The sequence below is a fragment of the Panthera uncia genome (genome assembly GCF_023721935.1).
Source record: "Panthera uncia isolate 11264 chromosome B3 unlocalized genomic scaffold, Puncia_PCG_1.0 HiC_scaffold_1, whole genome shotgun sequence".
Classification (NCBI taxonomy): Eukaryota; Metazoa; Chordata; class Mammalia; order Carnivora; family Felidae; genus Panthera; species Panthera uncia.
The window spans coordinates 134,467,066-134,481,937 of record NW_026057582.1 but is presented as its reverse complement, the minus strand read 5'-3'; the positions used below and the strand labels follow the sequence as shown (position 1 = coordinate 134,481,937).

At 42.0% G+C, this 14,872-nt stretch overlaps 1 protein-coding gene across 4 annotated transcripts in view; it reads right to left on the bottom strand.

Moving 5' to 3' along the window:
- AGBL1 (AGBL carboxypeptidase 1) overlaps positions 1-14,872 on the bottom strand; it is a 318,376-nt gene that overhangs the window by 205,346 nt on the left and 98,158 nt on the right. For all 4 annotated transcript variants that reach the window (XM_049611919.1, XM_049611918.1, XM_049611920.1 and 1 more), the window contains exon 3: positions 8,154-8,283. In XM_049611919.1, the coding sequence (XP_049467876.1) occupies positions 8,154-8,283 (130 nt within the window). The remainder of the gene's footprint in view (positions 1-8,153; positions 8,284-14,872) is intronic.

Here is a 14,872-nt window from a genome sequence, read left to right as displayed (position 1 = left end):
CGTGAGAAGGCAAATTCTGGGGTATGTGATGAAAACCCAAAACAGCAATGCTTCCAATTAAACCGAGCAAGGCTCACTGAAGCCCTGGAGATTCCAACTTGTGCACATTATTTTGCGGACAGCATTCAGCCCAAGCTCCTGAGTGCAACAAACATCTCTATGAGGGAAATCATCTTGGTGGCATATTCAATTGTCCTCCAAGAGCCCTGTTTGCAAGACCAAATTTTCCAGTCCTTTTACTGACAGTCATGCTCTCTCCTTTGTGTTTCACCTGAGAGAGAGCAATGTCCAGTCATGGCTGAGTTTAACCACAGGGGGCCTGGGCAGAATTTATTCCTACAACTATCTGAAAAGGGGATTTTATGCTCTATTCCCTTTCTTAAAGGGAGAGACTTCTACTTAAATTGGGCCATTATGTGCTAAAGTTCCAACATGGCCTTAGCAAAAGCAACCTTTACTTACAAGTCAGTTTGACCCCCTCCCATGGCTAGTGTGGGGTGAATAATTTCACATTAAACTCAGGAGATGCTTCAGTAACTAACCAGTTAGGAGACCACCCAGAGTGGGACCCTTTACTACATGTTATGAAATGCCAGAGGAGGTTTTCTGACATCCCAGTGTTATGCATTATATTGTCCTTTGTTCCAAGATAGTTTAATTACATTGAAAGTGCCCACAAAAATTAAGTCAAAACATATAGTCTAATATGTGGCTCTGTTTTGTATGTAGCACCCTTCTGGTAAGTAATAATAAATTTAATGTCTGCCATTAATTAGACTGCTTGATATGTGCCAGTCACACTGTAAGACTTTATGCACATCTACAGTCAGTATAAAAGTCCCGCAAGGAAGATATCACCCAAACTTACAGATGAGGTTCAACTTCTGCTAAGTAGAAGGAGGTTAAATGCTTGCCCATGGCCACCCATTAAAAAGAGATGCTCTATCTCATACTCCAATCTTTCTGGGCTCCAAAGATTTTACACAATAAAATATTTCAAATCATTGGATGTACCAGTGATGAAGAGCAGTATGGGGAGCCTGGGTGGCTCAGTCGTTTAAGCCTCTCACTTTTGACACCAATTCAGGTCACAATTTCATGGTTCGTGAGTTCGAGCCTCGTGTTGGGCTCTGTGCTGATAGTGCAGAGCCTGCATGGGATTCTGTCTCCCTCTCTCTCTGCTTCTCCCCCACCTGCTCTCTATGTCTCTCTCAAAATAAATAAAAAGAAACTTTTTTTTTTAAAGAGAAGTATAACAAGATTGTCAATTAATGAAATTAAGATTGAGCTACCGGGCTTACCCTGGGGCCTCACCTTGGCTGAGTTTTACTCCCTGTCTCTGATTGGCTGGCCCTCTGTGAGTAGCAATAAGCTTAACACCCTGGCAGGGCACTTGAACAGTGAGGCCTTGGGAGGTTCCTCAGGAGTTAAAATTGTTTCCTTCCCCAGTTTTAGAGGTTGAAGGGAGAGAAGCAGCAGCCTGACTGTCACCTTTGGACACAGTCCCAGTGACCTGTCAGCATGGGTGAGGCCCCTACTGTTTGCCTCACTCAATTTCAGGTACTGAGGCTCTCAAGGCAGGAGTGTTAATATACCCATTTTGTGTGCCAATCCCAATCAGTGCAGAAGTGTTACTGGGACTCATGTCTTCCCCAAAAGGTGGGGCCAAGACTAATGTTTTTGACCCATGGCAGATGTCCAAGTTGTCTGGATAAACCCAGGGGGCAGAGTATAAATGCTGACCTACCACCATGCTTACCCACTCCATGTAAGGAGGTTGCCTCAGTTTCCTGATGTACATTCCTGTCTTCAAGAACTGTTGGCTGTCTTGGCCTCCTAGACTGAACTGTGCTTTATGGTTGGCAACCCCTACTTTCTGGGACTAGTGCTTTGAGCTCTGTGTCCAATGCCGTTGGCCATGATCATTGCTGGCCTGCTCAAGTTCTCCTTGAGCATATGTATTGAACGGATGAAGCACAGGTCTCCAACGCCTTCATTTGAAGCCTGTTTTTACCTGTGGCCCACCCTCACGGAGAACAATCTTGCAGTGTGGCTCATCCATCTGGTCCTGTCTTCACGCATTTCTTGCCTTCTCCCCATCCCACCAGCTCTGGGCAGAGGCACCTTCACATTGGTTTATGCAACTACCCTCCTGTGTTCCCCTCCACTCCACCTCCCAGCTTTGCTCACAAAAAAATGAAAAATAGGGAATTGGCTCAAACTTCTTTGAAAAATCTGACTGGCCTTCCCTGTGGCATATGGAGAATCCAGATTTCCAGCTTTGTAATACTCAAAAGGTATATCAGAGATACTAGCAAGGGAGAAAGAAGAAAAAATTATCTGCTTTTCAACATAAATTTATGCAAGAAATGTTAGCGATTCACTTAAATGTGGAGTACTTGTGCCTATAAAAATACCTCTAAGACATGACTTCTGGTATGTTAGAGAAGCACTGTTTAATCTTTATTCTGATAGAATGAGAACAATTTTAAATAAAAGAATATGGAATCAAATTTAAATTTCTTTCACCCAGAACCTTCCCATTTCCCAACTATGGCAGCAAGATTTTTTTTTCCCTACCACATCCTTACACAGGAAAAGAGGGGAATTCTAGATGTGTACCTTAGCATGAATCAATGAAAATAAGCAAAAATAACACTTGTCCTTCTGCCACTTCTGAGGAATAAAGTGGAGATAAAATCAATAGTGTGTATAGAGTATCTTGAGGCTCTGGGGACAAGGTTTTAGGAAGACACATGCCATCCCTTTTTGCTCTCTCCTTTTGTCTCTGAAAAGAAGCTGATTAACTCAAAACATATGCCAGAGGGACAGTATAAGACCAAGAAAATCATTTAAGTAGCTAAAAATTCTGTTCCACTGGGCCCCAGAGAAAGATAAAACCAAAATATGCCCACCCTGTCCCTTGGCAGAAGGCGGCCTAGTTTGTCTAAGTTGTAAGTGGGAATCAATGAGCTCTTCAAAGAGCACTGAAATCCCTTTACCAGCATGCACTCCTACAGAGAGAGCCAAGAGGATGAGAATCGATAGCACTCCTAATTCCGAAGCCCAGATTCTCTGCAGTGGCACAGGGGCCAGGCCAGCTGCAATACAGCAGCCTGGAAGAGGCTGTGGCCTGGGTTTCTGGAAACCTCATGGAGCCTGAGAGCTTTCCTCCACTCCCCTTAGCTATGCCTGTCTCCCCCTAGGCCTCAGGCCTCCTACCTCTGGTAGGGAGTTCTACAAAGTGGAATGGGCTCAATGCCTCCCACCAGCTGACAGTGGAGGCTGTCTGTTCTTCGGGCTTCTCTGCTTGCATGCCTTTTCTCTGGCTGGACCTTTCTGACTAATAAATAGATCTTCTTCTACAGCTTTCTACTCTGCTGCGTGCTCTTCCTTGGCTTGAATTGCATGCCTGTGTGCTGGTCGGTCTCATTATAAGCAGGACCCTTTGCTTCCTGGTTGCATTTCAAAGTCCCTGTGACTATGCTTTGATTTATTTATCTTTAATTTTTTGTATTTAGGCAAATATGTACCTAGAGTGACATGCATAGACCTCGAATGAGTCTTTAATCAATGGGTTTTGGTGTAAGTGACTCTAATTGAGATACAGAACATTTCTACTAACCTCAATAGTTCCCTCCTGGCCCCTATTATTGAATCCCTTTACAGAGGCAATCAATGTTCTGATTCTTCGATCTTGAACTTTACATAAGTAGAGACATAGAGCATGTACTTTTTAGTGTCTAGTCTATGTCACTCAACATACTTCTGAGATTCATCCATGTTGTTGCAAATTTCAGTTTATTATTGTATTTTTTTTCTCTGAATAGTATTACAATGTGTGAGTATATCTATATTTACTGTGTCTGGGCTTTGAATCCAACATCTGGAAGAGAATTCATGACCCTGTCATAAATTAGAGACAGAAAATAAAGGCTCAAGAAAATAGGAAAGAGACTATAATATCTGTGGGCTATCAGATGAGTCTATGCCACCAGTTAATGAGAAGTTTCCTTTCCTTTTCCCCATGCAGTGATCCCAAGTATTGAAAACTTGACAGAACACCAATTTCACAAGGCATAAGATCTAAGAGATCACAGGCAGGCCTTAGACCCTCTGAGGAAAGAATACTTTTCTACCTTACTGTAATAAAAACCAAGCAAACCCTTACTAATATTTTAAGCCCAGTTTAAGTGGCATCTCTAGTCTCCAGTTTTTCCATAACCTTGAGGGAAAATGATACAATCCCTCATTTGTGTTTCTACAACAACTCATATGAACTTTTGCTGCAGTTTTTACCATTTTGTACTACCTTGGTGTCTTTGCAGACCTGACTGCACTTTCTAATAAAGTAAACTATAGACTCTTCAAAAAAAGAGGGGGTGGGGTCATCCCTTTCCTTTCCAGTGATTACACACATGATGTAAAGGAATGGGCACATGGATGAATGCCCAGATGGATGAGTGGATGGATGGATGGATGGATGGATGGGTGGATGGATGACGGATGGATGAGTGGATAGATGGGTGGATGGGTAGGTGGATGGATAGATAGATAGATAGATAGATAGATGGATAGGTGGATGGATGGGTGGGTGGGTGGGTGGGCGAATGGATGGATGGATGCATGGGTGGTTGGATGGATGGATGGATGGATGGATGGATGGATGAAACTGTATGTAAACACTGTCATATTGCCTATAAACTGAATGACCTGTCTGGTTTTTAGCAACCCTCAGCAGTATCAGGATACTGCTTTCTCTCACGATCTCACATTCTCATTGGTTCTGGGAGTTCATATTATTCTATTCACCAATAGGCAAATGCCTAAGTACCATCTGGAACTGGTTAAATCTCCTAGCCACCAGAAAGTTGCTTCCTGATGGAAGGAAGGAAGGAGCTAGAGGCTGGACAGGGTCACAGTTAATCTATAACCATGTAGCCCAAGAGTCAATCTGGACACCATGAAAATCTTCTCCGTATAGGACAGACCCGAGTACAGACGAGTGGCGGTGCTTGTGCTATCAGCAGGAAGCTGGTTAAATACAGCCTCACGGGTAACTAAAAGGTGATGCTGAGCCCATTAGAGAGTTTTGTAATACTGTGAATAGCATTTAGTACTCAGCTGTTTCTCACCCACCTCTCAGATGGTCCCAGCAGGAAACAAGTCTGTGGCTGTCGTGTTTACAGTTAATTAATGTTTATTTATATTTTAAAACAAGGCATTCACCTGTCATGCTGTAAAATAAATGTTCTGCTCTTCAATTAGAGGTTGTCAGAGTAGAGAGGAATCCTGTTTGCTATGGGTTGAACGCGTGTATATTTAACTGTGTATCAGGTAAGGACCTCTTTCCCTGTAAGTCTCTGTCTCCTCTCACAGAGGCTAAGGCTTCTTTCTCAAAGAATACACTGTTTCCAGGCCTTGTTCATAAGATTGGCGTTCTGCTGTACAGGCCATGAACTTGCTTCTAGAGGGAAGACAACAGAGGTACAAGTGTTTCCTTAGATGGGGATCGTGGGGGGTTAGCATGAAAATATAGCACATTTTGACCAGTGTAGAACAAGGATTCTTAAGGGAAAAGGACATGATTTATTCTCTTTGCAGTAAAGTAGTGGCTCACTAAGTGTGAAGTGTTTAAACGCTACACATTCCAAAGAAAGGTCTGGCTCTTGGTTGGCTCCTGGTAGATCACCCTGGCATTCTTGGAATAGTCTGCTAGTTAAGAGTGTCTTTCTTTACCTGGGCCTTGGGTCATGCCAGATGATTGATGCTGACAATGTGACCTCTGGTGGTAGTCTTGGACCATTAAGTGTCAGTTTGACTTCTAAAGGGACTGGAGACTGAGTAACTAAGATCAGACATCTGGGGCACCATGGCTATAATTGAGCTTCAATGAAACCCTGGTCATCAAAGTTCAGATGAGCTTCCCTGGTTGGCATACTATCCCTGTTATCACACACCACTGCTGGACAATGTAGCACTATCCATACAACTCTACTGGGAGCAGACACACCTGAAAATCCACACCTGTCTCCTGGATTCTGCCCTATGTACCTTTTACCTTTGCTGATTTTAATCTGTATCCTCTCACTGTAATAAACTACAGTTATGAGCACGACAGCAATTCTGAGTTCTGTTTGTCCTTCTAGGGAATCAGTGAACCTGAGGATAGTCTTGGGGACACCCTCTCTCTCAAAGAGTAAGTGATAAAGAGAGATTGGGTTGCAGGGTGGAAAACAGGTCAGAACCGAATGCCAACTCTGCTATATACCTCCTGGTGACCTCAGGGAGGTCTCTTGACCCCTTAATTTTTTTGAGATATCAGTAAGATTCTATACTAGATATTCATCTATTATTTCAATAGATATTTACTGAATGAACCACTGTTTTCATTTTTGTATTTTGGGGAGAGGGGCAGAGGGAAAGAGAGAGAGAATATGGAGACCGATACAAGCCTCGATCCCATGACCCTGGTATCATGACCTGAGCCAAAATCAAGAGTCAGATGCTCAACCAACTGAGCCACCCAGGTGCCCCAATGTGCCACTGTTTTTATCACATAGTATATGTTCAAAAAGTGGTTAATGGTAGAGGTGATTGCTTGACCCATCTGTAAGCTTATCCACACTATTTTAAAAGTTCCTTACGTTAGGCAAGCAGTCTAAATTTGGACATATGCCCCTCCATGCTTTTGCAGAGAGTATGTTCACAGTTTGTAGTCAATAAATGATTATTTTCCTATAGTTACTTGTGTACCATTGCCTCCTTCATTAATCTTGGGCCTAGGCCTCTTGTCTCTAATACAGATCTTCATCAATTTATGATGAGATTGCAACCTGTTAAACCCATCATAAACTGAAAATATCACACACTGAAAATGCATTTAATACATCTAACCTAGGAACATTGTAGCTTCGCCTCACCTATCTTGCATGTATGTGCTCAGAACCCTTACCTTAGCCTACCATTGGGCGAAATCATCTAACACGAAGACTTTTTTATAATAAAGCGTTGACTACCTGATGTAATTACATTGAACACTGTGCTGAAAGTGAAAACCAGAATGGTTGTATGGGTACAGAATTCTGGTATGTGTATGGGTTGTTTATCCTCCAAATCATTTGAAAGGCTGGAAGCTGCACCTTGCTGCCACAGCCCAGCAACACAAAGAGGTGCCTGGGAGAGGATCAAAATTCAAACTTAGAAGTATGCTTCCTACTGAATGTGAATCACTTTCACAGCATCGTAAAGTTAAAAAAATGGTAAGTGGAACCATCAGTAAATCGGGGGCCAGACTGTCTATCATCTGTTTTCCTTCAATTTTGCAGTTGCTATAAGCTTGGGAGTAAAGCCTGTGTATAAAAGTACCTGGAATAGCGCCAGAATCATCTTTGGAATTGAATATATACTAGGTGAACATGAATATTAACAACTAGAGGATTTCTTTCAATCACTACTTAATAGATAAATAATATTCTCTCTTGACCAATAACTGAAAAAACAGAAAAATGGGTTAAAGTGTGATTTTTGCACAGCTTTCACCAACGAGTATGGTTTGAGCCAATGGTTTGCCCCTATGATGGGTTAAATTGTATCTTCTCCCTCAAATTCTCGGTACCTATGCATGTGACCCTATTTGGAGACAGTTCTTCGCAGATGTAGTCAGGTCATACTTATTATGGTGGTCTCTAACTAGGTCACCTTAACCCAGTGACTGCTATCCTTAGGAGAAGAGGGAACTCTGTACACAGACACACACAGAAAGAAGATGGCCATATGAAGACAGAGACAGAAATTCGAGATAGATCAGCTGCCACCAGCCACATTCGGGGCTCCTGGCAATCAGTGCAAGCTAGGAATGGGCAATGGAGGGTTTTTTTCTAGAGCCTTCAGGATATCATGACCTGGTGACACCTTGATCTTAGATGTCTAGCTTCCAGAAAACTGAGAGAATGTGTTTCTGTTGTTCTAAGCCGCCCAGTCTGTGGTACTTTGTTATGGCAGCCCTAGGAAATGAATACATCCCTCTTTAAAGCTTATCACACCCAGGTCTTTGGCTGGTATCTGGGTTTCCTTCCTTGACAGAAAGGAAGTTGCCTCCTGAAAATGGAAGGAACCAGCCAAGAGTGTAGAGGCACAAGGAAGTGACTCACCCTGGGACTTCGGCCAATACTGCTCAGGTAGTACAGGAGTCCTTTGGCATGGTAGATTGTTGGCTGGAGATGGGCACTGGGAGAGAGCCATTGTCTGTTCAAATCCTCCCCTTTCAGTGAGCATCTGTGACTGCAGGAATAAACAAGCAAATAAATACTCATTGAGAAGAAAATAACTTGAGAAAATAAAGCTCGACAAGACAAACAAACTAATGAATCCAATGTCCTTCTGACTTCTGTCCAATTGGCATCAATTGCAGATGTCCAGAAATCTGCAGATCTGTCATTTAAGCTCCCAAAGTGTTGTGATTATTCACAGTCCCGGAAAGAACTGGAAGCCATATTTGACTTTTTGACTTAATATTGGGTTATCACAGTTTTAGGGTGAAATTTGGGAAATGTAGTTCCCCACAGAGAATAAATTCGATAAATTTCTCGAGGCTCTGGGACCTTCAATTCTACAAATAATTAAGTTGAGCTCAATCTGTCATGCAGGGTGTGTTATATACGATATTTCCAGCTGGCCCAATAACTCTGCCAGGTGGATATTATTCCATCCCAATGAAGAGACTGAAGCTTAGAAATGATTACATAAATGACCCGAGATCACAAAACTAACAGCTAGGCTTTACATCCAGGTCTATTTGCCTCTAAAAAAAGCATAAGGCTCTTTCTCCTATCACTGTGCTTCCTCCCTATCCATACAAATGACATGGAATGCTTGACATTTACCCAGAGAGCCAGAGTATCTTTTTCAAAGACATCATCATGGGATGCTGGCACTAGAAATGAGCTCAGAATCATCCATCGTCTCATTTGGGAAATGGAGACGTCCACATTTGAAAGTATCACATTACTTTACAAAGTTGACACAGCTGGTTAAGATAGTGCTGCCTGCAATTCAGAGGAAAGAAAACTAAGAATCTGAGCTGTCAGGTAAGATCATCCTAAAAGAGACCCCCAGAGATGAACAAGAGACCCCCAGGCTCAGGGGAAGCCCCCAGCAGTCCTGCTAAGATGCTCCTTACTCAAGAGAGCTAACAAGAGAGATGCCAGGAATTGAGGGGAAGCAATACAGCATCCTCATCAGCCTTTCCCCACCCCCACCCCACATCCCCTGCTGCCCTGGTCTTTCCATACTCCACACCTATCAAACTTGTCACAGATCCCACTGAGCAACTGTGTCTACTGTCACTTTGCCAGGACTCCCCACAGCTCCATCCCTTTCCACTCCTGCAACTTTCAGGGGATCAGCACTGCAGGGAAATTTCTGATCCCCAGGACATCCCATTCTGCTCCTATTTGGTGCAATAGCATCCAGAGATCCCCTTCACCCGAGTTCTCATAAAACCATTTTGGGTGAGGTTTTACTGTTCTTTAGTTATCTTTACATCTCTTTCCTTGGACTGTGAGCTTCCTGGGGGCAGGAACAGTCAGTTTTTTCCCATCAAAACCTTAATATAGTAACTGTGTCAGAGTTGGTATCCAGTAAATAATTTGGAATGAATAAATGCACTAGCATTTCAAATGTAGAACCGGATATGTTTTCTGTGTGTGTGCTTTTTTTTTTTTAATCACTATTTTCAATAAATCTTGGAGGTGGAAGGAAAAAGGTTCAGCCTCCTTCTTTTACCACTTTCTCATCTTCGTGTTTCTGAAATTATCTTAAATATTAGTTTCCTGCTGCTTGTCAGCCTCCTCTTACAGCTCACTAGAAACCAAAAACCTTTAGATTAATCATTTACCCCGATCGCGCCATTAAAATATTTTGACTTGAGAAATGGTAGGTTTTTTCATCTTCCTTTCTGACTTTTTTGTTCCTTTCTTGCTATTTTTTCTCCCCTCCTCTTTTTAACAGCCATGACATACAGAAATAGGGCTTATCTGTTCCGCCCGGCGACCAGGGATAGAGGTAAAATATAAAGGAGATCTTTCATGCTGATAGTGACAGAAAGAAGCAGGTGTCCCCAGACTTGCTCCTGAGCATATTTGCTGTGTTTAAATGAATTTCTTTTCTCAAATCAAGGTACTTGCAGTAAAATATCCCAGATCCTCAAGACCCTAACTGCTCTGTGACTCTCCTTGACTTGACCCGGATTCGCATCAACACTAGGGATTTGTTTTTGCTTTTGTTTTTGTTTTTCCTGTTGGTAACATTCATCTCTTGATGAAATCAGTCAAGACCCCTTAAAAGCATTTCTGTTTGTATAAATGAAAATGCAGACATTATATGTGTCCAGTAGCCATCAATTCCATGTCAACTCTCTTTTTCCATATGCTCCATGGAGACCAAGCACAGAGGCAATGTCTATGTGGGAAAAGCTCATAGGCCACCACATAGCAAAAAAAAGTCATTCCAGATTACAAGTTCCAAAAACAGAAAAAAGTAAAGTTTGTGCTGCAGTCAGAATAAGCCCTGGGTTTGGGTTAAGAAGTCCCAGTCTTGAATTTCAGCTCTGTCACCAGATAGGGGATTTGGTGTCTCTTTGAGAGTCAATATTCTCATAGGGAAAAAAAAAAGAAAAAAAATATATATATAGAGAGAGAAATAAAGATAGATAGATATGCCTAAACTGCTTCCGAAAATTATTTTGAGGATCAAATGAAATGATATCTCCATGGAGAAGTATCTATATAACTCAATCTCTACCCGTGTCTACATCTGTCATGTCCATACCTATATCCATTTGCACATCTCCATCTTTATCTGTATTTCTATCTTCATCCATATCTGTAATGTTCAGGTATATACAGCAGTGTTGCACTATATTTATTGGTTCCTCATCTCATCCTACTTTTCTTTCCTTATGAACAATAATGAAGCTGTATTCAGGTTGATCAGAAGAGATAATCTTGGCTAGGAACCCCAAATAGGAGGCTGTGGTCAGTTTCAATTACCAGTTGATTCGAGCAAATGTAAACGGGGAAGCAATGAGACTAAGAAGCAAGGAATTCATCTAAGAAAAAATGCAAGGCAATAATACTATGAATTGCTAATCGGACTTTGGGCTGTGAAACAGTGCACAGGGGCTGGTGGAGAGCACCTGAGATTATTTAATTGTATTAGATAATCTTGTAAACTTGCAGAAGAACTTGGGCCAATGTAAGACTGTCAGAAGCTGTTAGTTTGGGGTAAATTTTGTTTTCCAGGGCTGGAGACAACGATGCATTCCCTTTGTACCCATAGGCTGTGTGGATTTGGAAGCCCACATGGTTGTATTTGTACTCAGGGCTCTATGTATGGCTAGGATTTTGAGAGTATCTCTGTGTATGCCTAATGTTTCAGATGCTCCTCTATCTATGTGATTGCAGATTATCACAATATGTACTACACATAATTTGAGTGCTTTTCCTTTTAAAGCAAATCCATTTGCTCCCAATCTCCAAATCCATTTGGCATTTTGTGTTAATAATATCAAAGATTCATGCAGTCAGAGAAACTGTTGCTATTCTTCCCAGAGATTTGTTTTAAGCATTTGAAGATGAAACGCACCCCATCTTATTATCTACTGTAGCATTTCTGAAGTGACAGCTGCTCCCTCTATGTGGAGAGAATTAGCAGATGGACAGCTATGACTGGCTGGCAATAAATTCAGTGTCTCTAATTTCTGAAAAGGGGTCAGCCCCCAAATAGAGTTTAAAGTCCTGCTTTGTTATTAAGAATAAAATGGTGAGCATTGCTACATTTTCCCCCATTGAAAACTGCAAACTTGAAAAAAATATATTAAATTTTAAATGAAAAAAAAAAAGAAAACTGCAAACTTAAAAAACTATATTTTAAATTTTAAATGAAAAAAAAAAAAGAAAACAGCAAACCTACAGAGGGAAAACAAGAACAACAGCAACAACAACAACAACAACAACAACAAAAACCAAACAAACTTCTTCTTGGTTTTAATAGGTTGAAGCTATGTGACCCAACTAGTCTTCACTTTTTTTTTTTTTTTTTTTAAGTTTTAGTTTAACTACAGTCTAGTTTAAGGCCATGCTTTTATGCACTAAGAATGCTAGATATAGGGTGACCAACCATCTGGTTTGTTCAGGAATGTTACAGTTTTATTTTATTCATTTTTAAATACTTTTTTTATTGTTCATTTATTTTTCAGAGGGAGAGAAAGAAAGAGAGAGAGCAGAGGAGGGGCAGAGAGAGAGAGGGAGACACAGAATCCGAAGCAGGCTCCAGGCTCTGAGCTGTCAGCACAGAGCCCGATGCAGGGCTTGAACTCACAAACCGCGAGATCGTGACCTGAGCTGAAGTCAAACACTAAACCGACTGAGCCACCCAGGAGCCCTTAGACCTCATTTTTAAAACAGTTTTAGGCTCACAGCAAAACTGGGTGGAAAGTTCACAGAGTTCCCATATATCCTCCACCTGTGCATAGCGCCCCCTATCTCCAACATCCTCACCCCTCAGAATGGTATGCTTGTTAAGGTCAATGAATCTACACTGACTCATTATTATCACCCAGAGTCCACAGATGACATCAGGATTCACTCTTGGTGTTGGACATTCTACGGGTTGGATGAGTGTATAATGGCATGCATTAACTATATACTATTACACGAATTAGTCTCACTAAAAATCCTCTGTGTTTTTCCTATTCTTCCTTTTATTTTTTTTAAAAAATTTTTTTAATGTTTATTATTTTTTGAGAGAGAGATTGACAGAGTGTGAGCAGGGGAGGGGCAGAGAGAGAGGGAGACACAGAATCTGAAGCAGGCTCCGAGCTGTCAGCAGAGAGCCCGACGAGGGCTCAAACTCACAAGCTGTGAGATCATGACCTGAGCCGAACTCCCAGGCGCCCCAAGGCATGTTGCAGTTTTAGACTTGAAAATCCGACATCCCAGGAAACCCCTGAGTCCCTGGTAAACCAGAGCAATTGGTGCCCCTCCAGCTAGATCTCAAATTCTAAAAGGTGTTTCAAAGGTACCAGGCCAGAATTTGGCTTGTTTCGCATTGACTTTGAACTTTTTGGGTGAGGCCAGTACCCTCCCGCCAGCCTGCCTGTTTTTATCTCTGACTGCTTTACATATACATATTATGTGCCTGCTCTTTCTAGGCATTAGCAGTCTGTGTCCAGGAAGTCTTAAACCTGTGGGTTTTGGTAGGACATATTTCTTCCCTTGGAAAAAATAAAATACAAAAAAGACCTCTGATCTCCTGAAAATATGGCCAAGCAAAAGCATCTTGGCTGAAATTATTAAACAGTGAATCAGTAGCGCCAGTCCTGAGAGGTCACTGAACAAGAGCAATGGCACAGAACCCTAAGTAAAGTGTAGCCTCAAAATCTAGACAACCTAAAGGGAAATGATGTCACTAGATTGCATTCTTTTAACATTAATTGCGTATTTATGTATCTGCTAATAACAGGGATTATGACCCTGGCCAGAGACTGGGACACGAGTGACATAACCGAAGCCTTGACAAGCAGACTCTGAACTACCAGGACCCCTAGAACAAAGAAACCATCACAAGTCAGAGAAAGAAAGAAGAAAAGTGAGTCACTTCCTTAAAGAGGATCTATCAAGCTTCAGTCAGACAATAAAATGATACAAAAATTCCCCCATCCATCCATGGCTGATAAATGGAGAGATGGGGCCCATCAGACTGAATGAATGATGCCGGGCTTGATAATATTCGTCCCCCCTGGCACAGCAAGCTTTGAAATCTAAAGAGAAGCAGTGTATTTGAAATGTAGCAAGCAACTTCACTATTCAGTGCACATCCTAGGAACAGGAGGCAGCATGGGTGCAGGAGGAGAATATTTATAAAGGTAAAGAGATACATGGAAGCTTCAGGAATAAGAACAGCATGGGGTACTATCAGCTGGACACTGCACCCCGAGCTTTCTAAATAAACACCGCTTGGATACAGAAAAGAAGGGAAGAAGGGGAAACAGATGGCAGCTTCGTCTGTAGACCATGGTTGCTGTACAGCTACAGACAATCTGGGTGGCCAAGTCCATCAAGTCCATGCTAACATGATCAACGTAGTATTTTGGTCACACAAAACACTCAGAGAGTCAATGATCTAGAGAGCAGGGGAACAGAAAAGACCAAACCAGGTGTGCCTCAACACCTCCAACATCCAATGTTATGTCACTAAAGGACTGACCATCCCAGAGCCCAGGTATAGGAGCACTTGAAAACTGGTCATCCAGTAAGTTACCCAGAATTGACGCTTGGACCTAGGTCAGTCCAAACCTAAACCAACTTGTCTTTATGCTCTTGTTCCTCAAAGTATGGCCACCAACCTGGGAGTTTGTTAGATATGCAGAACCTTGGGTCCCACCCAGGATCTGCATCTTAACAAGATCCCCAGGGAATCTGTATGCACATTTAGGGTGAGAAACAGTGTTTTCTACTATACCTTGAGGAAAGAAAGAAAATTAACACTTACAAAGAAACCGTGTACTTTACAAAGGACTGTGTTGCCACCACACTTTCAGAAGCCTAGAACACATGCTATTTAGAACCTCTCGCATCTTGGGATGCCTGGGTGGCTCAGTCGGTGGAGGGTCCAACTTCAGCTCAGGTCATGATCTCATGGTTCGCGAGTTCAAGCCCCACACCAGGCTCACTGCCGTCAGCACAGAGCTTGCTTCGGATCCTCCTCTGTCCCAGTCTCTCTGTCCCTCTCCTGCTCACACTCTCTCAAAAATAAGTAAACATTAAAAAATATATATATATATTATATATAAATATATATAATATATATT